At 39.3% G+C, this 23772-nt stretch overlaps 3 protein-coding genes across 3 annotated transcripts; 2 read left to right on the top strand and 1 right to left on the bottom strand.

The window, feature by feature from the left end:
* Nucleotides 1-3028: 3028 nt before the first annotated feature.
* LOC111395520 (pentatricopeptide repeat-containing protein At2g42920, chloroplastic) lies at nt 3029-4881 on the top strand. Its single transcript, XM_023021542.1, has one exon. The coding sequence runs from the start codon at nt 3201-3203 to the stop codon at nt 4776-4778; it is 1578 nt and encodes a 525-aa protein (XP_022877310.1). The 5' UTR covers nt 3029-3200; the 3' UTR covers nt 4779-4881.
* Nucleotides 4882-5024: 143 nt separating this feature from the next.
* LOC111395011 (non-specific lipid-transfer protein 1-like) lies at nt 5025-6214 on the top strand. Its single transcript, XM_023021037.1, has 3 exons — nt 5025-5114; nt 5595-5944; nt 6090-6214. The coding sequence occupies exons 1-3, from the start codon at nt 5025-5027 to the stop codon at nt 6097-6099; spliced, it is 450 nt and encodes a 149-aa protein (XP_022876805.1). The 3' UTR covers nt 6100-6214.
* A 162-nt stretch (nt 6215-6376) lies between these two features.
* Nucleotides 6377-8300, bottom strand: LOC111396447 (exopolygalacturonase-like). The gene is made up of 4 exons (XM_023022880.1): nt 8142-8300; nt 7738-8046; nt 6828-7343; nt 6377-6737 (listed from the first exon to the last, which is right to left on the bottom strand). The coding sequence occupies exons 1-4, from the start codon at nt 8283-8285 to the stop codon at nt 6501-6503; spliced, it is 1206 nt and encodes a 401-aa protein (XP_022878648.1). The 5' UTR covers nt 8286-8300; the 3' UTR covers nt 6377-6500.
* Between the last annotated feature and the right edge of the window lie 15472 nt (nt 8301-23772).

The following is a 23772-nucleotide window of genomic DNA, read 5'->3' as shown; positions in this document are numbered from 1 at the left end:
CTACCATAGTTAAATAGGCAACTAACCAAGGCTACAAATGTTTTCTAAATCTCAAGATTCAGTGAATTCAAGGGTTCCAATCTAAATGAAAGAAAAAAGAAATGACGTGACAATGAAATCCTAATCTTAAAACAAAGGGATTTTATATTACTTGGGTAGTAGAGTCGAATTTCATTCAAAAAGTTGTTCACTTATAGTGCACAAGTTCCCTCAAATTTTTTACCCCATGTGTATATCACTATCTATTATCATTTTGTGATTCTTATTCCAATGCACAATTTTTACTAATTAGAATAGTATTAGGAAGACATATGTTATCAAAAATAGGGACAAAAACTATCTATCAATGAAATGGTTTTTTTAGATCATATTCATATATTTGTTTCTTTTTTCTATTTTAGTAGGGCAACCTTCACCATCGACTAAATAATGGTTCTTGGCAACATATTTCTTCACCTTCTTATTTTTTTTTTCTTCTCTTTTTTGGTTGAAACTATATTGTCAAGTTTTTTCTTCCTTTAAGACTGGACAAGGTAGTGGTAGTATGCTTCCTGGTGAATGTTACTTAGAGTGAGGAAGCATTATCATTTTTAGGACAAGACTTTGGACAACATTTTAGCAGATTTTAATAAAAGTTTATGAAATATGTAGTTAAAAAGTTGATAAAAGTAGGACTCCAAAAATATGTGGTTAAATTGAAGTTTGATAGGTTAAAAAATTGATAAAATTTTATTTTAAGAAGCACTTATTTCATGCATACCAAGCAATACTTATTCTTGATTATCTTGCAATGACTGGTAGACTAAAAGGCTTATTGTGAGCAGTAGGTCATCTAATGAAGACTCCTCTAGATGCATTAAAAAAACTCTCAAGAGAGATCAATTCATGACTTTGTCAAGCAAAACTCCCACATTGACTCTTCCTAAAATCAAAAGTTTTGTAGAGGTTCGAGTGAATTGTCCAAATGGTCATTGAACTTTGCAAAAGATTTCTAAGAGGTTATTGAACTTTAAAATTCACTTAAATGGTCACTGAACTTTGCAAAAGGTTTCTACAGGATCACTGAACTTTAAAAATCACCTAAATGGTCACTGAATTTTGCAAAAGATTTCCTAGGAGTCACTGAATTCAATGACCATTGGAAAAAATTTTACAAAGTTCAATGATCACGTGGAAACCTTTTGCAAAGTTCAGTAATCATTTAGGTGACTTTTAAAGTTCAATGACCCTATAGAAACTTTTTGCAAAATTTAGTGACCATTTAGGTGATTTTTAAAGTTCAGCGATCGTTTAAAAACTTTTTGTAAAGTTCAGTGACCATTTGGAGAATTCACTCTAGAGGTACATAAACCAACTTATAAGGTTTGAAGTTACTCCTCTTAACAGAATTGATCTTTTAATATGGAAATTCAAATCTTAATAGGCGTCTCGTATATCCTCTCTATTTTACGAAAGCTATGACTATTGATAATTAATACCTTGCCAAACAAAAAGTTCAACACAATATTATGTTTGATCCTGATTGATTTTGATTTGATATTAGAATATTATCCATTCGTAAATCTATTTTCTTTCTTATGAGGTCTAGTATCTAATAAGGATATCAGATTTCACTCTTCATATAACATATTTTATGATACAAAAAAGTTTGGTTATCCTAAATATATTTCACATGTGACGACAAGTCTCGTGAAAAGATACTCTAACTGTATATATAATTGATTTCTTCCATTAGTATATGTAATATATATCAGTTGATAAGTCCCATGCCTAAGTGCTACTAGTTCTTGTGCATTGACACTCATGGTGAAGAAAAATAAATGTTTAGTGCAAGACACTATCTTTTGTAAATGAAGCATAGTTCAAATTTTCAATCCCACTGAAAACTCGAAGTGAACGATAAATTGTAAAAAATATTCTTGTGAATCAAACCGCTAATCATGTAATCCAATTTCAAAAGTAACTGTGCTTTGTCTGAGAGAGATTTATGTATAATGGATGCCCACAAAACATTTCACAATAATTGCGCACGGCTACCTTTTGTCCCATTTAGGGTTGATTTTTGCTCATCAAGGGACCCTATAGTAAGTACTGTGAAGCTAAAATATCTGTAAAGTGACAGATAATCTTCCAAAATCTTCGCCTAAATAGGAACTTTTGACCAATAGATGTAGAAAATTCTACATGCTATAATATATTATATGGTTTTAAGATTCTTTTTGGGATAATATGAAGTTTCTTCTCTATTGTTGCTCCCATTCGATTATTGTTAAACTAATTAAATAGAGAATGTATTTGAAAGAGACCATGACTTTTTTTTTCTTTTTTCTTTTTTTTGTTTTTTTATACGGGAAAATCGCAATCACTACACACTGGGTAAACTCTCGGACTGACGCAATAGCTTGCAAACCACACCAGTCAAGTAAACCGCACTAGGCAAGTTCTGTGCGACAGACTTGACTGAAAAAGTGTTAGTAGGGGTAATCGAATTCGTGATCAAATGCCTTCGTGCTCACCTACTCTACCAACTCGGACATCCCATATGGGGCGAAAGAGACCATGACTTGTTCAAGTTAATAGTGGCTGATGATTATTAATATTGACGTGGTATCTATCTCCATAATATTTTTGAATAAAGATGATTATACTTATATTCTCGATTTAATGAAAAGAGAGAAGAAGAAGAAGAAAAATCTAATTATATTGAGATTTGCAAGCTAATGTGAGGATGCAAAGACGGGTCGAGAGAAGGCCATAGCTGCTAGCTAGAATGAGGGGGTGGATGGGTGGTGGTAATACGTGGGCCAATTAATCAACTTTGTCGTCTGTTTCTCTTACTCAATCCCTGTTAGAGTCCCATTTTTCGAGAATAAATTTTGTAAAAAATAATTTTTTTGGAGAGTGTGTACATGCAAAACTATTTTATCGAGAGAATGTGTAATTGAAAATAAATTTGAAGAAAAATGGATTTTTAAGAATGAGACTCTATTGTAGTTTTGTCATGACTTATTATTTCAATCAGTGGCTCGAATCACCTTATCCATTATAGCAGATGAGGCTGCTGATTGCTCTCACTCTACCTCCATTACTATTTCTACAAATTGCCCAATTTGTCCACACAATACCATGCTTTGGTAAGAATTCTAGCTAAATTTTGATAGTTTTGCTACATAATTTTAGCTACATTCTTGTTAAATTTAATGCCACCATGTTTTTGCTTTTGCAATCCACCATCAACCTCTATTACAAAGTTTATCTCAGACCAGCCAATACTCTCAATGCTAGAAACCAAATGCAAAACAATGAAAGACCTCAAAACAATTCATGCCCATCTCATCAAAACCGGCCTAGCCAAAGACATAATAGTAGCTAGCCGTGTATTGGCCTTTTGCGCCACCAGCCGGGGCGGTGGTGGTGACATCAACTATGCATACTTAGTGTTTGCTAATATTGAGAAACCAAATCTTTTCACTTGGAACACTATAATAAGAGGTTTCTCTCAAAGCTCAGCCCCGGAAAAGGCAATTTCTTTGTTTATTGACATGTTGGTGAATTCGAGTATTAGCCCCAAGAGGCTTACTTATCCTTCGGTTTTTAAGGCTTATACTCAACTGGGACTGGCAAGAGATGGAGCTCAGCTTCATGGAAGAATCGTTAAACTAGACCTGGAATTTGATCCATTCATACGAAACTCTGTTATACATATGTATGCAAATTGTGGGCTTTTGGGGGATGCGAGGAAATTGTTTGATGAAGATAAGGATTTAGATGTTGTTGCATGGAATTCTATTATTATGGGACTTGCTAGATGTGGAGAAGTCGATGAATCTAGTAGGTTATTTGGTAAAATGCCAATGAGAAACGAGGTTTCTTGGAATAGTATGATGAGTGGTTATGTTAGAAATGGGAAATGGATGGAGGCATTGGATCTTTTTGGTAAAATGCAAGAGGAGAAAATTATGCCAAGTGAGTTTACACTGGTGAGTTTGTTGAATGCTTGTGCGAAATTAGGAGCTCTTGAACAAGGGGAATGGATTCATGATTATATAACGAAGCATAAAGTTGACTTGAATGTGATTATAATCGCAGCACTCGTAGACATGTATTGCAAGTGCGGAGACATTCAATTGGCGCGCCAAGTTTTTGAGGCTGTCCCAAGGAAAGGAATATCGTGTTGGAATTCAATGATGTTGGGATTAGCACTAAATGGCTTTGAAGATGAAGCGATTGAACTTTTCTCCAGGCTCGAATCTTCTCACCTTAAACCAGATTCCGTGAGTTTTATCGGCGTTCTAACAGCCTGCAATCACTCAGGACAGGTTGATAAAGCAAGAAAGTACTTCTCATCGATGAAAGAAACGTATAAAATTCAGCCATCAGTTGAACAATATGGTTGTATGGTTGATGTATTAGGCCGAGCAGGACGCATGGAAGAAGCAGCCGAGCTTATAAGAAGTATGCCAATGAGCCCTGATGCTATAATATGGGGTTCACTATTGGCAGCTTGTAGGAATCACCGAAACATTGGTATAGCCAAATGGGCAGCAGAAAACTTGATCGAGTTAGATGAAAATGAGACAAGCGGCCATGTCTTGATGTCTAATGTTTATGCAGCCTCGGGAGTTTTTGAAAAAGCAATGCAGCCAAGAATTGAAATGAAGAATAAGCAGATAGAGAAACAACCAGGATGTAGTTTGATTGAAGTGAATGGTGAAGTTCATGAGTTTTCAGCTGGTGGGATGCTACATTCTCAATTCCAAGAATGTACTTCTCATTAAACGAGCCCATTATGGTTAAGATTTAAATAAGAGTTTGAAAATAAATTGTACGAGTTATTTAACATTAGGTAAAATTATTTATATAAATTTAGTCTTCAATATCCTTCATGTGTCATCCATTTAAAAGTAGTCTATATGTACTTTTTTGAAAGACGATACACTATACAAATTTCGTAAATGGCCGATACAAAATGGGAACCATGTAACTATTAAAAGCATGTTTGTGTATGCTCAAACATGCTCTAAATGACTCGGTACATGGACTTCTCTATCTGTTTCAGAGTGTTTGATTTATGCCTGCAAGAAGATTTTCTCAGTGATAGGATGAAGTTTCAGGTTTCCCTCTACTTATAAGTACCAAAAAGGTCACTATAGCAACTAGTAATTCACTTCAACTCACTCTTAACAGGTTGATCTAAGTGAAGATTTCCCCTTTGTGATCCTGGTGGTATAAGAAGAAGAGTAAAATATCAGTACGAAACAAGATAATGACACCAATGTCTCCTATTCTGTGCAAGAGTAATCCACTTCCAAATCAGTCGATAGATGACAAATTTTAACTGCTAACCAAATCATCAGCCTCATTAATGCAACGATAACGCAATGTGTTAGAGAAGCTACAAATTTTAGCTACTCAAATGATCCTTGGCTTCATTCAAATAGACATAAATGAAGTGGAAAAAAATCTAGAATACTAGTCAACGATAACCACACACTTCATTATAGACAATCGATATGGATTCATCTTTTAATATATCTTTGTGAGTCCATATATATGTTTGTCATTTTGTTTAATTCCATATCTTGTCCTAAAAGACAAAAAATGTTGAAGGTTTCATTGTTCTTAGTTCTTTTAGCACTCAGTGCAGCTCTTTCCCAGTGGAACCAGCAGAGGCATTTAGCTGTGCCAATATCATGCCAGCTGTGGAACAGTGTGCCTCTTTTGCCACCGGCCGGGTGGCTCGGCCATCTGGTGGCTGCTGTAATGAGCTGAACCGCCTTCCAGGAATGACCAGAACAACTGCAGACAGGCGACCAGCATGCAACTGCTTGAAGCAAATTGCTCCTCAATATCCAGGTGTAAAGGACTCTTTGCTTCTTGCCCTCCCTCAGAAATTTGGAGTGACACTGTCCTTCAGTATCACTAGAAATACAGACTGCAACAGGTACAATATTAGCCCAATTTTTTTTCTCCAACTCATCTTCAACCGGACATTCTCAATATATATTTGCACTAGTCGTACCTAAATTTTTGACAAAATTTTACTTTAATACATTAGTTGTAACTCTATTTTTCTGTCAAATTTGTAGAGTCACATAAAAGATGAATCCATGTGGAAAACAATCAAGTTTCGTGGCCCTTTTGTAAGTGAAACCTTGATTAACTAGATGACCTGATGTTTTGTAAATATTAATAAATCTTTGTTGATATAAAACAGTGCTGTGTTTTGAGTTTTTGAATGGTGAATTAATAAAAGGGCATTTTTATAATACATTTAGTAACCACAGTAATCAACACTTACTCTCAAGATAAATTTAATACCATGAATCCATGAATAACATCTTTAAAACTCACAACATCATGAGCTCCATGCAAATCAATCCGTTATTACCAAAAAAATGATTACCAAAATAGTTACATCATGCTACGTCTGAAATCATAGACATAATATCTAATGAAAAGAGAAGTACTAATCCACTAATGTTATCAAGAACAAACACCTAGAAACAAGGAGGAGGTAGTTGTTTGCCATACGCAGAACCTTTGACATTAAAACATAGAGAAGTGGCTCGGCCTCCGGGACCATTGTACACCAAGTTAATATCTCTAAGCTCGATATCTTGACAAGGCATCAATCCACTGCATTTTAAAACAATGGCAACTTTTGAATTTGAAGTGCCCCAAATGTTTCTGAACTTGACATTTTTTATCTGAACAGCCGAACTCGATGAATGACCCTAATATCAAGAAACGTATTGTGATTAACAAACACAAAATTGTTGATCAAAAAGACCAAATTTACTTGAAAACTAGCAAATTTTTCTTACCCAGATGCCGCAAGGTGGGAATGGGCAATATTGTTGATCAATAACAATAGGGTTTCTAACATTGTTCATAGATATGTCCTCAAAATTCATATCTGAAGCCAAACTGTATAAGGAAGGTGACCATGTTTTGATCCTCAAACCATTCTGTGTTCCTATAAAGGTGCTGTTTGTTACACTTATTCTGGAGACATACTCCTCCTCATGACTTCTTCCAAGACTTCCAACACTTATTCCATGACCGGGGCCACAAGCAACGTCGCTTATCTCAATATCTTCACTACCGTAAAGCATAGATATACAATCATCACCGGTCCCAATAACAGTACTAGAAATCTTAATTTTTCTTGAGTGGCCAATGCGTATACCATCGGTGTTGGGACTATCTTCGGGGGCTGTAATTCTAACCTTGTTGATATCCAGGTTGTAGCAAGCAAAGATGCTAAAATGAGTGTTTTTGCTGTCGATCGATTTCAAATGATGGATTCTTGAATTGTTCACAAAGTCGAAACTCATTGACTGAAAAAATTAAAATCAACATTAAATGAAATGAGTTTTTGGCTGACTGAAAAATTAACAGAACTAAAATTAAACCATTCACTAGATTTAGTGCTATCATTTTAAGATTTTTGTAATACGTATTAATGGAGAATCACAAAATAATGAGAAAAACTTACCTTACAAATTAAAAGCAAAGAAACTAAAGAATATTATCCAAAATTCATTTCTACCAGTTTCCTTTTAATCTTCAATAATTCATGGAAAGAAATTATTTTCAAGATCAAAAACATAATTTTATGAACTTAGGCCATTATTTTCGTCATTTTCACCTACAATAAGCCTGAATCATAAACATTTTTCTCCTATCTGATTAACTAAACAACTCAGAAAATACTAGAATTCATGAACTTACAACTGGAAGAGGCCCGCAGTTTGAATTCTTGGAGCAGTCATTATAGGGCCACGCAAATTTACCCTGGCCATCCAAATATCCACCACCTTTCACTGTGAAATCATCGAGATACCGAAAACTGATCCAGGTAGCGGTGGAGAACTTGCTGTGTTCAGTTGGAGCCTTTAGAGTGCCTTTAAGAATAAATGCCATTGAGCCCTTGCACTGTCCTTCAAAGGTCACAGACCCCAGCAGAAATGTTCCTGGTGCGATATAAAACCTACTCCTTCCATGATATGCACATGCATCTTTCCATGCCTTAAGAAATGCCTAAAATTGCCAAAGGAGAAAAAACAAGAAAATCTGCATATGTATATAGAAAATGCATTGACAAAAATTACAATAATTTTTGTGCTCGAACTTACTTCAGTGTTATAAGTTTTTCCATCTGCTATTGCACCATAATTTCTCACGTCGAATAATTTTGGTGGTAAAACATGGGTGGCATCAATAAAAAACAAGAAGAAGAATGGAACAAGAATGATTCCAAAAGAAGAATTCAATCCCATTTCTGCTCTTGATTCTTTAGTTTTTGTGCTAGGCAATGTGTATAGAGTGTACATTAACTATATATGAAGTGGGGGGTTTAATGTGATAAGCCTAATTTGAGAAATATATTCCCCAAATTAATTCTTTCTCCCACAATCAATTCTTCCTTAATATAAAATTTAGACTTTTCTTTAATTTCCACTGTTAAATCGCTGCTGGTTCACTTACCAAATTGAATGCTAATTCAAATGTAAATTAATTGTAGAACGATTTGTTAGGTGGAAATTGCTCTGTTACCTTCATTTGATTGACAAAAAATTAAATATTAATTATTGTTAATTAATTAAATATAAAATCCTTTATGATATAAATCTATATATATTATATAGATACGTCTAGGAATTTAGAACTAAATAACAGGCTGATTCATTTTCCTTCTAGAACGGCCATCGATAGTCTTGGCTGGAATCACTCATAAATGGATAGGCAAGATTGGCGCAAAATTATATTCAAAATCATTTTAAATGCCTTTAATTTTTAAAACTATTTTGTAGGATATCATTAACAAATGTTTTCATAAAAAAAATTAGCCATGTGATTGAAAAATTGTTCTATTAGAATATAAGGATAAAATTAATTATTGACTTTGGGTTCAACTTTTTATGCTTTCCCAAAAAAGCACCAAAATTTACTTAAACATAGATAGTCGAATATAATAGAACTTTCAAAGGAAAACCTAGCCCGAATCCAAAAGCTTTATCGATCCAAAGGGGGTGCAAATTCATAATAGGTATTTGGAAATTATTGTACGTCAAATAACATCCAACTAGTCTCATTTATAAAGTGTGTGGCATGATTGAGTTTATTTGACAAGTTTGCAGATAAAATGGTCAAGACTCGATAAGTTCAAGTAAAATTGACGATTTCGTCTTAATATGGTGCTAGACTATAATGAAATGTATTTGAATCTCGACACTTGCATAAAATTAAAGATTCTATTTTATATTATAAATTTTGATGACGATAAACTATCTTTAAATTTTGTTGATAGAGAAGTGACTTTTTCTAGGACCAACAACTACTATTTACCTTCACTAGCAAATGCACGACCACCATTGGTGCTTCTCAAATGATGAATCAACTGCTACCTTTGCAATTGACTATCTACTAAATCGAAAGATTGATGAAACAATCACACAATGTAAAAATAGAGGTTGACCAATACTATGTAGGGGATGAAGGCAAAACGAAGAAGAGTTCTTTTGTAAAGAAAAAATGGGGGTTTATAAGAACGAAGGGAAGCAAACTTTGTTCGAATTTAAAAGGGTTTGGGACAAGCAAAAAGACGTAACCTTTCACGTTAGAAACACATATCCTACATACAGTTTGACTTGCCTCATGGCGAGCTTACACGTGTGCTACTCATAAGTAATTGTCAATCACTTATGAGTAGGCGGACTAATGATGTTGATGCTATCGATTGTCCTAAACTCCTAGAATGGTAACGATCTTGATCACTTGTAATCATGTGGAAAGATCTCGAAAATTTGACGGTCGATCTAAAAAAAGTGCGTCGCGATCGACGAACAAGAAAAGCATTTATTATAAGACAATTGATGTAGTATCAACCTTGGTTGCCAAGTCAGCAGCATTAACCTAACGTTCATAAATATGGTCACTCTCTCCATTTTAGGAAATAGATTTAGGGGAGCAATAATCATCCAAAGGAGTTTAATTGTCTAAAAAATCTCCACTGGAACTCATAATCCTCGCCGGATAACATCTAAAACCACCACAACACAACCTCAAAATATGATTCATATTAGTATGCAAAAAGTAATAAATTAATTCCAAAAATGTGCATTATAACAGCATTATTACATTCAGTTTAATTTTTAATTTTTATTGTAGCAAGAGAGTGATTGAGTAGGAAAACTTAAAATATAGGTTATTTATTACACAAAAGCAAATTTAAATTAAAATAAACAATTAATTTTAACCATTCAATTGTTGAACTCACAAGTTTTATCAACCTTTCTATCTCACATTTTGTCCATGTTTGAGCCTCATTTTCTAAAACTCTTTTTTTTTTCTTTTCTTTTTTCAAACTCATTTTCAATTACACATTTTTCAAATAAAATAATTTTACACCTAAACATAAATTTTTCCTTACCTTTTAATCACACATTCTTCAAAAAATCATTATTATAAAACTTATTTTAATATGAAATGGGGCTCAGACAGAATCGAAGATCAACTAAACTTGAGGATTACATAGACTAAGGTTGGACGTAGACTTTTGGACTGGACTAGTCCATTGGGTTAAATATATCGAGAGCAAATCAAGATTTTGGACCAACTTCATCTAATAGAACAAAAAACTTTTGACCCATATTTCACTCTGGACTACAACCGATTTGGACCAACTTTATTGAGATTAATAATATTTTCTATTTAAAATTTTGAAGTAATAACTTAATAAAGAATTATGCGCATGTTTGAGCCACATTTTTTCAAAAAAAATACATTCTTAAATAGTAATTTAACATCATTTCAACGACGCATTCTTCAATAAAATAATATTACACGCAAATTTAAAATTTTTCTTTATTTTTTAACCACACATTTCCCATCAATATACTATTCAAAAATCCATTCTAAGAAAAATAATATGGCTCAAACCATGGCTATATTTTGAGAGATTCTACGCAAACATTGCCTGGTGACAACACTGTTGACAGGGGTGAGCCCCTGATCTGAATTTAAATTCAGGAGCCGAGGAGGAGCCACCTCAGCCCCTGTCAACAGGCCCTGTCCATTTAGAATTTTTCTTATATTTTAAAGGAAGAATTACTTTGATCCAAAACCTTTATTAGAAAAAGAAACAAAAAAAAAATTAATTGAGGACACCCATTCATCTTTATAATAAAGAAAAACATATTAGCCTATACTGAATGATAATTTGTAGGCTTTAGTTTCCAAACGCGATCAGTGACTATTGACCTCGTTAATTAGACCCTTCACGTGGCCAACCGATAGCTGCTCCACGTAATCCTCCCCGCGCACAGTCAACGCACGGTCAGATGCACACGGTCGGAACTAGCGGGGGTGGCGGCGATCGCATACACTCCGACGGTCAAGTTAGCTCCTGTGATCGGAACAGTACCAAGGTTGTGCAAAAATGGTGAGGAGGAGAATATATATTTACTTGTTATGAAGAGCTAAGTTGTAAGAATTTCATTACCTTTGCCTCTTGTCAAACCTTGGGTATTTATAGTTGAGGAGAATCGTTAGATGTGGGACACGTATATGCATCTGAGGGTGTGAGATATCTGCTTATAGGCGTCAATCAGCCGCGTCTATAGAGTGGACGGGTAATAACTTCTCCCGAGTTAAGTTGACATAAAGTTAATACATCACATCAACTAGGCCCATGGAGATGTCAAATTAATTAAACTTTGGGGGAAGAGAGGATCTTGACACAGATATCTTTCTGAAATTGGCGACGGATCCTCTAACAGAGGTTGTCGGAGTGCATTGTACTTTAGGGGGGGTCATGATTGTTCGTGCCTCACAGAATGATGGAGTCACTTCAGATCCACTTCGAATGGGTGTTGGACACCTCGTCTGACACAGTGGAAGACTTTCCGAAGTGGTTCAGATAGGGGGCATAACAGTGGTCCCCCCAAGTTCAGGAATGAATATTTATATCATGAGTGGACTTGTTTTTCCGATCGGGTATGTTTGCCTCGGGATAGGATCCGCGGTTTGTGAGACTCTGTAGGATGGTTTTTTGTGTTCACCGAAGAGAAGAAGGTCGGGACATATCTTTGGCGGACAAAACTTCATTACTACCTAAGGAAGGAGCTTATGCGCAACCGATGTGCTGGCCAACAGAATGGTGCGTTGGGAGACGGTTAAAGCTTGGTAAAGATTAAGAGGGGATGAAGCTAGCGAGGCGATGATCCATAGGGGACATTGCGTCAACTGCGTCTGAGCTTTGTAAAGCTAAGGGGTTCATCTACCATCGGTGCGCTAACCCACAGGGACGATGCGTTGGGAGATAGGTAAAGGTTTGTAAAGCTTAAGAGGGGATGAAGCTACCAAGGAGATAATCCACAGGGGACATCGCATCAGCTGCGTCTAAACTTTGTAAAACTGAGGGGCTCATCTACCACCGGTGCGCTGACCCACGGGGATGACGCGTTGGGAGATGTGTAAGGCTTTGTAAAGCTTAAAAGGGAACGCAGCTACCGAGGCAATGACCCACAGGAGACTTTGCATCAGGTGCGCTTGAGCTTTGTAAAGCTGAGGGGCTCATCTGCCACTGGTGCGCTGACCCATAGGGACGACGCGTTGGAAGATGGGTAAAGCTTTGTAAAGCTTAAGAGGAAATGCAGCTACCAAGGCGATGACCCACAGGGGACTTTGCGTTAGGTGCGCATAAGTTTTGTAAAGTTGTATGGAGCCCATCCTCACCGGTGCGCTGACCCACAGGGGACGACACATTAGGAGATGGCTAGGGCTTTGTAAAGCTGAAGAGGGAATGCATCTACCGATGCGATGACCTACAGGGGACTTCGCGTCAGGTGCGCATAAGCTTTGTAAAGCTGAGTAAGGGGAGCCAGCTGCTTAATCTTAGGCAAACATTTCTGATGTTAAATGATTTGAAAGCTGTCACATATTTCCAAGGCGACAGTTGCGTGCAATGCCCATTCCCAGAAAAGGCTGTTGTGGCTATTTATTGTAGACGGCTGATGGTGATCGAGGTGACGCATTCTACATGATCGTGAAAGCCATAGCTAGATCCTGGGCATAGATCAAATATGGCGTTTCATTTCAACAGCTTAGATTGATGATACGAGTGACAGCCCAGATTGACTGCATTTGAATTCAACGGTGGAGATCAGATGGGATGCCCTATAAAAGGCGGACTTGAGCGTTTGGGGAGTTTTTCACTTTTACGAAATCAGAAACTCCATTTGCACTCAAAAACCCTTGCATTTTTCGTTATTATTCAAGCATTTTTCGGCGTTATTCAAGCATTTTTCGGCGACTCTACAGCGTGTCCTGGCCATTTCCGGTTGTGGAACCTCCATTCTGTTAGTTTCAATAAGTATTTGACGTTTTTATTTCTGAGAAAATGACTTCTGAGGGTAGTGGTAGCTCGAGGAGGGGCTGGAATTAGTACGAATGGACGAGCCCATTTTGGCGACCTCCTCCGAAATTTTCGAAGCCATAATGGGGGGAGAGACTATCTGAAGGAGGCCTGATAGCCCAGTAGACACATCTGTGCATTGGGGGGCTTAGGATTACCCCTCTAAGTTAAAAAGTACCAACCTCGATAAACTTAGGACGGAGTATAGGATTCCAGACAGTGTAGATCTGATCCTACCCAAACCCGATGAGAGAGCCTGCTACCCTAGGCCAGGGTGCGTGGCAATTAACGAAGCGATTCTTAGGGCTGGCCTTAGGCTTCCGATCCATCCTTTCTTCCACCTAGTCCTTAGGTCTTATGGTTTAGCTCCGACCCAGTTGAACTCAAATTCCTAGAGCCAAATGATGGGCTCCTGGATGTTATGGAAGGAGGCGTCGCTTGGGGTCGAGATGCCTTTTTTTGTTTTCCAGACCCTCTACATCCCTAAGGTAGCAGCTGGGGGGATAAGACCAGGGGCTAGTATTACCTAACCTCATGGGGTTCTCACACTCCATTCGTGCTCAATTTGTCGAACTCCATTAAGGAGTGGAAGAACTTGTGGTGCTGGGCTGCAGGGAGATGGAACACAATGGAGGGGGACCCCCTAGCGCCTCTTACGGTCCCCACGAAGTATTCTACGCTTGGTGAGTATTGGCTACTTTGCATTTATGTTTATTCTTCTTCGGTTCAGATCCTAACTGATATTTGTTTGCTTTTGAAGGTACTCTTCCTCAGTGTGAGATATCCACCGACGACTTTGATATCATCTGCATCATCTATCAGCTGCCTATGAAGAAAAGGTCATAACACCAGCTGATTAGGAAGAACATTCACTTCGTGACGCATGATCTGATGGCTTCTCAAGGTAAAATTCCCGAAGTGAATACTCTAATAATTTTTCAGACCCTCTACACTTTAACAAGAAGATGCATTTTGCTTTGCAGATAACTTTAACAAGAAGATGCCTCTGAGGCCTGACTTCAAGACCATCAAGAAGATGATGGCCGAAGCGAGAGCCTTGAAGACCTCCTTCTCTACATACAAGAAACAAATGGAGGATCTGGCAGATGTCAGCAAGAGGCTCCAGCCTCTGACAGAGGAGGAGGTGGTGGAATATCCGAAGGCCAACTTGCTGCGGAAGGGCAAGAAGTCCGTTGGCCCTTCGAAGCGCCTAACAGTGGCGAGGTCGTCCCTGGTCCTAAAGCAGACCACCATACCTACTGGGGTAGCCATACCAAAGAAGACAACTGCGCCCTCCGAGGCCTCTCCTGCCCCGGCTATAGCTCCAGTTGCTGCCGTTCCAATTTTCCAAGTGCGGGGACAGCCGAAGAGGAAGAGAGCCCGTCCTTCGACGAAGAAGGACTTCTTGGGCACAAATCCAGAGGAGCCAGTGAAAGAGGTGTTGGAGGCTCTTCCTCCGGAGACGGCGGTAGTGGCGATGGTCCACAAGAAGTACTGGACGGAGGAATGGAGAGACCACACTATCGCCTGCACCGCTAAAGACCTCATTGCTCCCAACAGTGCCTGTGTGGCCCGGGCTCTAAGCACAAGCATCCAACTTGAGGGTTTGGTGAAAGACCTCAATGCCAAGAGGGATGACCTCGCCAAGTGCCTTGAGAAGGCGATGTATTATGGGGATGCGGTGCAGGAGGCCCGAGCCAAGGCCTCGAAGGAGGAGAAAGCAAGAAAAGAAGCCGAGGCCCAGCTGGCGGCTGCTAAGGAGGACATTGAGCGGCTGAAGAAAGAGCTCTATGAAGTGGAGTGCCAGGTTGCTGTAATGACTAGAAGGGTGGATCATGCCAATGAGCACCATCGGCTCGCCACGGAGGCTCTGGAGGCCTCCAATAAAGAAAAAGCTGAGCTGACGCAGAGGGAGGAGGCCCAGGCTGAGGAGATTGCCTCCCTGAAGGGGGAGATGAAGTCAGCAGGAGAGGTGGTGGTGCAGAACTTTATTGACCACTTCGAGGAACACCCCCTGTACAACGACTTTGCCAATTAATGGGCCTCTTGAAGTGCTCAAGGATTGTTGGGTCAGCTAAAAGAGGTCCACCCTACTCTGGACATATCCTCTTTGGACGCAGAGTTCGATGGGCCTACTGGAGGCCGGCCTAACAAGTTTGCCGAGGAGGCTCAGGAGGTCCCGGAGAGGGGCGAGGTGGAGGCTGGTGCTGATGATGCCCCAGTAAAATAGGGCATTCCTTTAATGGCTTCAGTCTCTTTTGTAATTTAATTTCAAATGATTGAAATGAAAATTTTTGTATAAGTATTGTTGCTTCTGACTTTTCATTGTGTTGAGCTGTTTATACTTGAGTATATGAATAACAAGCCCTTAAGCAAACAATAAGTACCACTTACCGATAACCAGTTGAATAAAAGAGATCGGATCAATAACATATTAAATAACCGAGGCAACAACTCATTAACTGATTACTCATAAAGAACTGAAGTATTATTACTTAAAGGTTTCATCATCCATCACTAAGGCAATTTTAGCACTTAGTAAGATAGTGAAGTTATAAATGAGATCGGAAACACATATTAGACAGCATCGAGATCAGATCGGAACATACGTTCATCATTGATAATACTTTCTCAAGTGTTCGATGTTCCAATGATGAGGCAATACCCTCCCTGTCATATCTTCAATTGCAAAAGTACTAGGTCGAGACTCCTTGTAGATGCAATAAGGACCCTTCCAATTTGGTCCAAACACTTCGGCCCTAGGTGGCTTTGACGATTGGAAGACCCTTCTAAGGACGAGGTCCCCCAACCAAAGAGTTCGATTTTTGACTTCAGAGTTGTAATAGTGGGTCATCTTCCTTTGATACTTGGCCAGTTTCACTTGGGAGTTATCCTTCCTTTCTTCGAGGAGGTGGAGTTCGCTCATTCTAGCTTCATCGTTACCGATCTCATTGAAGTGTATCTGATGATACGATGGATCAGCAAGATTGCAATCGAACCCACAGGATATTGAATCGGATCCCAAGAACGCCAAAATGACCAAGGTTTATGGACCTAACCCCAAAATGGTGAACCAAGTAACCCAACAAGAACGACGCTGTGAACGACCTCTTAATCACACGATTGAAGGAATCACACCCGGATTGTGGATTTGAACCAATAAAAGATGAAACAAAAATCCAACGGTAACGTTGACGTGAAAGACCCCTTGATTACACAATTCAATTATTCAACCCGATATTTTGAACGCCACAAGATGTTTAAAATCCTGATAAGTTCGATAAAATTGCCCATCATAGACAAAGTTTTGAAGCAACACTTCGAAGAGGAAAATCTCTCATTAATTCATAATCAAACTTAAAAATTACAATATGAAATAAAATCCCTATTTATAGTGAAACCCTAAAGACTAATTAAAATTGGAATTAAACTCCTAAAATATAATTTAAAAGGAATAAAATAAAATAAAACTATTTTAAATAGTAAACTACTATTAGAAAATCACAGGAGCCAAGCAAGAATATAATTTAGCCAAAATTAGGAGACTTGCTCAAAGCTGGAAACTTTCTGTCCGATTTTCTGTGGTGCAGCTGCATGGTAGTAGTGACTGTAGCCACATGGAAGTTTCATCAACGGCCTGGAATTTCCTACTTCAATTGGTGTGATCGCACGGTGTGACCGCACGAAAATCCGGCTGGCTCCTTTTGCTGTCCAATAATGTTCCAGCTTGCTAAGGTTAATTGCCACTCCCCTCGGTTGACATAAAAACTGATCTAGCCTGATTTTGTCTCCTAGTCCTAGCACATAAACTGATCCCCTCCAAAGCTATTTCCTTTCTGTGGTTATATTTATATATATCTTCAGCTCCCCGTTGCATGCATGTGACCATGGTTAATTAAATTCTGCAGCTTGCTTCCTTTAATTCAAACAAATAAATTTGGCCAGATTTATTAATTTCAATTACGCTCAAAGATTGGTCTCGTTTCCTCGTCAACATTCGTCAAATATTTCATAATTCGAAGCGCAACCCGGATCATATCATCCCCTCTCTCTTCGAAAGGATTCGACCTCGAATCCAAACATTGATCAACCAAATTGTAGCCTTTGCTTCCGATCATTGCAATCACGTGAAATGGTCCACCACCTCTTGGATGATACTTAGACCTCTTTTGAATCAGAATCCTCCTCTTGCATATAAAAATCCAATCTCCTTCACAAAGATTGAAGTGCTTACGCTTGGATGGTTTCTTTTTGCAAGCTTGTGATGTTCCAAAAATAAATTCAGCTGATAAATCCCCAATCCTTTTTCTTGCGTTACTCATACTTAGCCTAGGCAATTGTAGCATTGTCATTCTAATGGGATGCATTTTTAATGGCATATCACTTTGGTATTTCAGCTCCTTGCAAATAAATTGCTTCCATGGCCTTTGATACTCCGTCACTTCCTCAGGGATCACAAATTCAATGTTCAGTTTTGAAGAGAATTCCAAACCAAGATGTTGTTGTTGAGCGTTATCCACCAATTGATTATCAATGCCTGGGTTGTAAGGAATCTCAATTGGCTCGTCGTCATGGACTAAATCTCCGATAACCTGCAAAAATGGAATGTCCAAAATAGAGAGGGAATTATTAGTTTCTGGTAAAGCCTCCTCAACTCCTCTTTCATTTTCATCCAAGCTCGCTTCCATCACTTCATTTACCTCCGAAGACCCTACTCCATTTTCCACTTCTAACTTAACCACTTCTTTATTCTCATTTTTACTCTCGATCTCCTTTTTATTTTCTTGTGGCTCATCTACTTTTTCCTCACAACTGACCACCTCACTATTTTCTCTAGAGCTCTCTTTTTGTGGAAAATTTGTCTCGTCCTTTTCCATTAGATACCCATCTCCATAATATCTACTAGGATTCTCCCTAAATTCTCGCTCACACTGATCCGGTTTATAAAAATAATTAGGCGCATATCACTTCCTCATTATAGTTCACAATTCATCCTAAGTTTCAATACGCCTATCTCCATTCTTCCGCCTAGATTTTGTCAACTGATCGTACTAAGTAGTTGCATAACCCACAAAAGTGTACATAACTAACTTTAATTTTCTCTCATCGGAGTAGTCATGGCAATCAAACACTAATTCTACCCGTTCTTCCCATGCCAAGTATGCCTCGAGATCGTCCCTACCCTTAAATTGTGGAAGTGATATTTTGCCATTTTCCACATTCCTACCAACACCTCCAAAATAATTTCTATCCTTCTCTTCGGATCGATCATATTTATTCCTTAATCCCTGTATCTCATCAATACCAAAACCATATCCATAGGCATCACACATTTTAATTCTATGCTCCAGTCTCCTCACATTTTGCACCTCATCACATTGATCCCTATGCAACTTTTTTTATTTTGATTCAATCCTATCAATCTTCTCAATCATCACATCAAATCGCCTCAACAATTTCTCCGACATTTTAACTCTCAATTTATTTTCTGCCTCACAAATTTCACTCGGAATCACACAAATTTTAGGCTTTTACCCTCTAATAAGCTCACAACTCTGCCTTTTACCACTCAAACTTCCTCCAAAGTGTTTCAAGAACAATCAATACTCAACAAGGAGTTATTATTGCAGAATTCAAACCAAGTGAGATTTTTTTGACCTTAAAGACTCAAGATAATTTAGGGATAAATAATTTTTATTTTTTTAAAATACGGATGAACAGTAAAAAAAAATAAATTTAAAAAGTGAACAGTAACTCGAAACAGTAATTTTTTTACTCCAAACTCAACAACAAAAACGCGGAAAATTAAACATAAAGACTCAAACAAAATTCAAAGGATATAACCTTAATTTGTTGGAGCCCAAGCTCTAATACCAAATGATGCAAACCCAATCAGCAAGGTTGCAATTGAACCCACAAAATATTGAATCGAACCCAGGAAAGTTCCAAACAACAAAGGTTTGTGGAATTTGACTCAAAATAATGGATTAAACAACCCACACAGCCACTATGACATGTAGACCTTTTAATCACAAAATTAATAAATCAAAAATCCGAATAAGTTGAAGATCAATTCGAAAATTAAATGATTCAAGAAACCAAAGCAATTACATGAATACTTTGACCCCGTGATTACACAATTTAAGAATCTTACTTTGATTGGTGAACGCCACAAGAAATCATCCCGATAAGTTCGATAAATTGGTCATGAAGAACAAACAAGAAAGCAAACTTGCCTCTCAATTTCAATCTGCGAAAAGTCTTCTTCCAATGAATAATAAAACTCCTATTTATGCTAAAGCATATAATACCTACTTTAAAAAGGAATAAGCTCCTAAAATATTGTAAAACATGAAATTAGAGTCCTAATAATATTAAAGTTACCAAAAATAAGAAATTGACTCAAAACAAATCTTCTCGCGCGAAAAGGAAATTTCCTAGCCGAAAAACACATATGCGACCGCGGCATGTATTTGGCTGCGGTCACATGGCATATGGACTGCTACCCATGAAATACCTGCACCCTCTCATGCGGCCGCACAGTGGTTTTAACCATGCAGCCGCATGGTTACTTAGTTTTTGCTCCAAACTCGATTTTCTTCCAACAACTTGATTCAATTGGTTTTCGGCCTTCAACCTCAATACAAATCCTGGACTTTGGCTCGTTGACTCTACCTTATCGAAATCCATAACTCGACCATGCATTTATACGGGTTTGTTGGCCCGAACAAGGCTTGAATCTTGTCCTTAGTTTCCCTCCAACATACATCAAATCCTTGGTTGTTTGGTGCCCAAGCCGAATCACATCAGGACCCCTACCTCGACAGGGCTCATGGCTTTGACTCTATAGGTCATCGAGAAGGGTGTCTCTCCTATACTGGTTCGGCTAGTTATGCAGATGGCCCAAAAGACGTGGGGAAGCTCATCGATCCACGCCCCCCTTCGAGGCGTCAAGCTTCATTTTCAGGGTATGCTTGATGGTTTTGTTCACTGCCTCAACTTGCCCATTTGCTTGGAGGTGATGAGGCATCGAGAAATCCTTTTTTATCCCCAGTTCCTTGCATAAGTCTCGCATCTTCTTGTTGTCGAACTGTCTCCCGTTGTCAGACACCAAGGAGTGGGGAATGTCGAACCTACAAATGATATTTTTCCAACTGAACTTTGTAGTATTCACCTCGGTGATCTTGGCAAGAGGTTCAGCCTCGACCCACTTGGTGAAGTAGTCAATGGCGACAATGGCAAAAATCATGCTTCCTCTTCCTTTTGGGAGTGGACCAATAAAGTGGATGCTCCATTTGGCAAATGGCCAAGGACTGGTGACTACGGAGAGGTTTGAGAATGCTGTCTTTGAATATTTGAGAAGCGTTGGCACTTATCACATTTCTGAACAAATTGGCAAGCATTCCTTTTTCGGGGTTGGCCAGAAGTAGCCTTGTTGGAGCACTTTATGTGCCAGAGCCATTCTTCCGGAGTGATTTTCATAGATTCCCTCGTGAATCTCCCTGAGTATATACGTAGCTTCTTTCCCTCCTACACATCAGAGAAATGGTGAGGCAAAGCCTCTTTTGTAGATGACATCCTCATGTAGGACGAAGTGTGTGGCTCTCCTTCTTAACTTCCTCGCCTCGCTTCTTGAAGTTGGTAATGATTGATCCTTAAGATAGGCCATGATGGGTTGCATCCATACTGGGGTACTTTCTATCCATAACAACTCTTCACCTCCGGAGATGGAGGGCTTCGACAAGCATTCAATGGGGACTATCTTTAGCAGCTCTGAGTCTTTGCTGCTGGCCAATTTTAACAGGGCATCTACATGAGTGTTCTCGAGGGGTGGGACTTGGATCAATTCAAACCTCTCAAAATGTGGGATTAGGTCTAGGACCAATTTTAAATATGCAACCATGCTACTGTCTTTGGCAGCAAAGTTCCCATTGACCTGACTCACCACAAGTTGAGAGTCGCTGTTTACTAGGTGCCTTCTGACCTGCATTTCTTTTGGAGCCTAAGGCCTGCTAGAAGGGCCTCATATTCGACAGCGTTGTTCAAGGCTCTAAAGACGAATATTACTGTGCAATTTAGCTCGTGGCCTTTCGGGCTTTCCAAGACGATCCTAGCTCCGGAGCCTATTTCTCCTGAGGATTCATCCATGAGCAAGTGCCATGTTGGGGGCTCGGCTGGTTCCATTGCCACCTCCATTTCTGGCGCTATGGCAAGTTCAGCCACAAAATCTGCAAGGGCTTGTCCCTTGATGGCATGTCTGGGTCGGAACAGTAGGTCGAACTCACTAAGCTCAATTGCGCATTTTAGCAGGCGGCCCGAAGGTTCCGTTCTCTGCAGTACCTACTTTAATGGGAAGTTGGTGAGAACTTCGATTGAGTGGGCTTGGAAGTATGGCCTCAGTTTCATTGATGTCGTGATAAGGGCGAGTGCCAATTTTTCCATGTCCGGGTAGCGGGATCCTGTTGGGAATAGTGCTTTGCTGACATAGTATACCAGCAATTAACGGTTGTCTTCTTCTCTAACTATGACTGCGCTAACCGCCTCGCGTAAGACCGCCAAGTATAGCAGTAGTAATTCCTGTGGTTTAGGTTTGGATAACAGAGGCGTCTCTCCTAAGTGCTTCTTCAACGCTTGAAAGGCTTCTTCGCACTCATTAGTCCATTGAAACTTCTTCCCTTACTTCAACACTTTGAAGAAGGATAGGCTCTTATCAGTGGCTCTGGAGATGAAGCGACTGAGTGCAGCTATCCGACCATTGAGGCTCTGACCTCCTTCGGCTTCTGAGGTGACTTCATTTCCAGTAAGGCCCTGATCTTTAACGGATTTGCTTCAATTCTCCTTTGGTTAACAATATACCCCAAAAACTGACCCGAAGCCATGCCGAAGGTGCATTTGAGAGGGTTCGATTTCATTTTGTATTTCCTAAGAGTTTGAAATGTCTGGTCAAGGTGACTTACGTGTTCACTAGCCTGGAGGCTTTTGACTAGCATGTCATCCACGTAGACTTCCATGATTTTGCCAATGAGTTCGACAACATCATGTTTACCAGCCTCTAATATGTAGCTCCAACAATTTTTAATCCGAAGAGCATGACTTTGTAACAGTACAGTCCTCTGTCTGTGATGAACGACGTGGCCTCCTTATCAGGTCGAAACATGGGTATCTGGTTGTATCCTGAGTACGCATCCATGAAGTTCAAGAGTTTATGTCCGGCAGTGGAATCCACAAGTTGGTCTATCCTCGACAGTGGGAAGCTATCCTTAGGGCATGCTTTGTGTAAGTTCGTGAAGTCTACGCACACCCTCCATTTCTCGCTAGGCTTCCTCACCAGAATCGGGTTAGATATCCACTTCGGATAGATGACTTCTCTGATGAAGCCACTTCGGCTAAGCTTGTTGGCCTCATCTTTAAGCACCTCGTACCTCTCCGGGTTGAGGGCCCGTCTTTTCTGTCGATGTGGGGCACATGATGCATTGATTTTTAGGCGATGGTAACTGATCCTTGGATCTATCCCTACCATGTCTTCATGCTTCCAAGCGAAGACATCCATATTCCTTTTCAGGAAGCTAATCATTTGTTCTTTCGCATCGGGGGACAATGACTTTCCTATCTGCAGGACCTGACTGGAGTCCTCTGGGTTGACGGAGAAATTTTCAAGTTCTTCCATTGGGGTTGCGTTCGCTTATGAGCTAGTTATTCGGGGGTCTAATTCATCAAAAGGGTGCCCTTCTTCAAGGGCCTCTTTCATGTCAACGTCTTCCTTCTGTTTGGAGGTATGCCCTATTTCAGGGGCGTCGAGCATTTCCACATCCAGGTCTGGTTCTCTTGCAACTTCCGTTATGATTACATTAACAATGCGGGGCTCTGATTTTCGCAGAAAGTTTAGATAACATGCTCTGAAGCCCATCTGGTCGCCTCGAACCTTAGCAATTCCATGCTTAGTTGGGAACTTCATACACAAGTAACGTATGGAGGTGACAGCCGAAAGATCTTTCAAGGCGGGTCTGCCCAATACTCCGTGGTAGGTTGACTTGTGGTTTACTACCAAAAAATCCATGAAATGTTGGGCCACTAGAGGAGCTGAACCTATCTCGACGGGCAAAATAATCCGTCCTCATGGGATGATACTATATCCAGTAAATCCAAATAGTGGGTTGGTCATGGGGGTCGGTCAGTGTTCAATCTACATTTTGTCGAAGGTAGAGCCAAACAGTATGTTCACCGAGCTGCCATTGTCGACAAGCATGCGTTTGAGTCCGTTTCTAGCTACTACGGCTCTTACTACCAGTGCGTCACAATAGGGATGGTGAACTCCTTGTGTATTTTCTTGGGAGAAGGTAATTAGGGCC

The sequence above is a fragment of the Olea europaea genome, chromosome 6, assembly GCF_002742605.1.
Source record: "Olea europaea var. sylvestris chromosome 6, O_europaea_v1, whole genome shotgun sequence".
Lineage (NCBI taxonomy): Eukaryota > Viridiplantae > Streptophyta > Magnoliopsida > Lamiales > Oleaceae > Olea > Olea europaea.
This window is presented reverse-complemented; position numbering and strand designations above follow the sequence as displayed.

Bases quoted from the DNA above. Each gene is read 5' to 3' on its own strand.
- LOC111395011 (XM_023021037.1), top strand. From the start codon at position 5,025: ATGACTCGGTACATGGACTTCTCTATCTGTTTCAGAGTGTTTGATTTA. The intron at 5,115-5,594 runs GTTTCCCTCTAC...TTGTCCTAAAAG, and splicing joins GTGATAGGATGAAGTTTCAG to ACAAAAAATGTTGAAGGTTT.
- LOC111395520 (XM_023021542.1), top strand. From the start codon at position 3,201: ATGCCACCATGTTTTTGCTTTTGCAATCCACCATCAACCTCTATTACA.
- LOC111396447 (XM_023022880.1), bottom strand. From the start codon at position 8,285: ATGGGATTGAATTCTTCTTTTGGAATCATTCTTGTTCCATTCTTCTTC. The intron at 8,047-8,141 runs GTAAGTTCGAGC...TGGCAATTTTAG, and splicing joins GAAAAACTTATAACACTGAA to GCATTTCTTAAGGCATGGAA. The intron at 6,738-6,827 runs GTAAGAAAAATT...TCTTGATATTAG, and splicing joins TCCCACCTTGCGGCATCTGG to GGTCATTCATCGAGTTCGGC.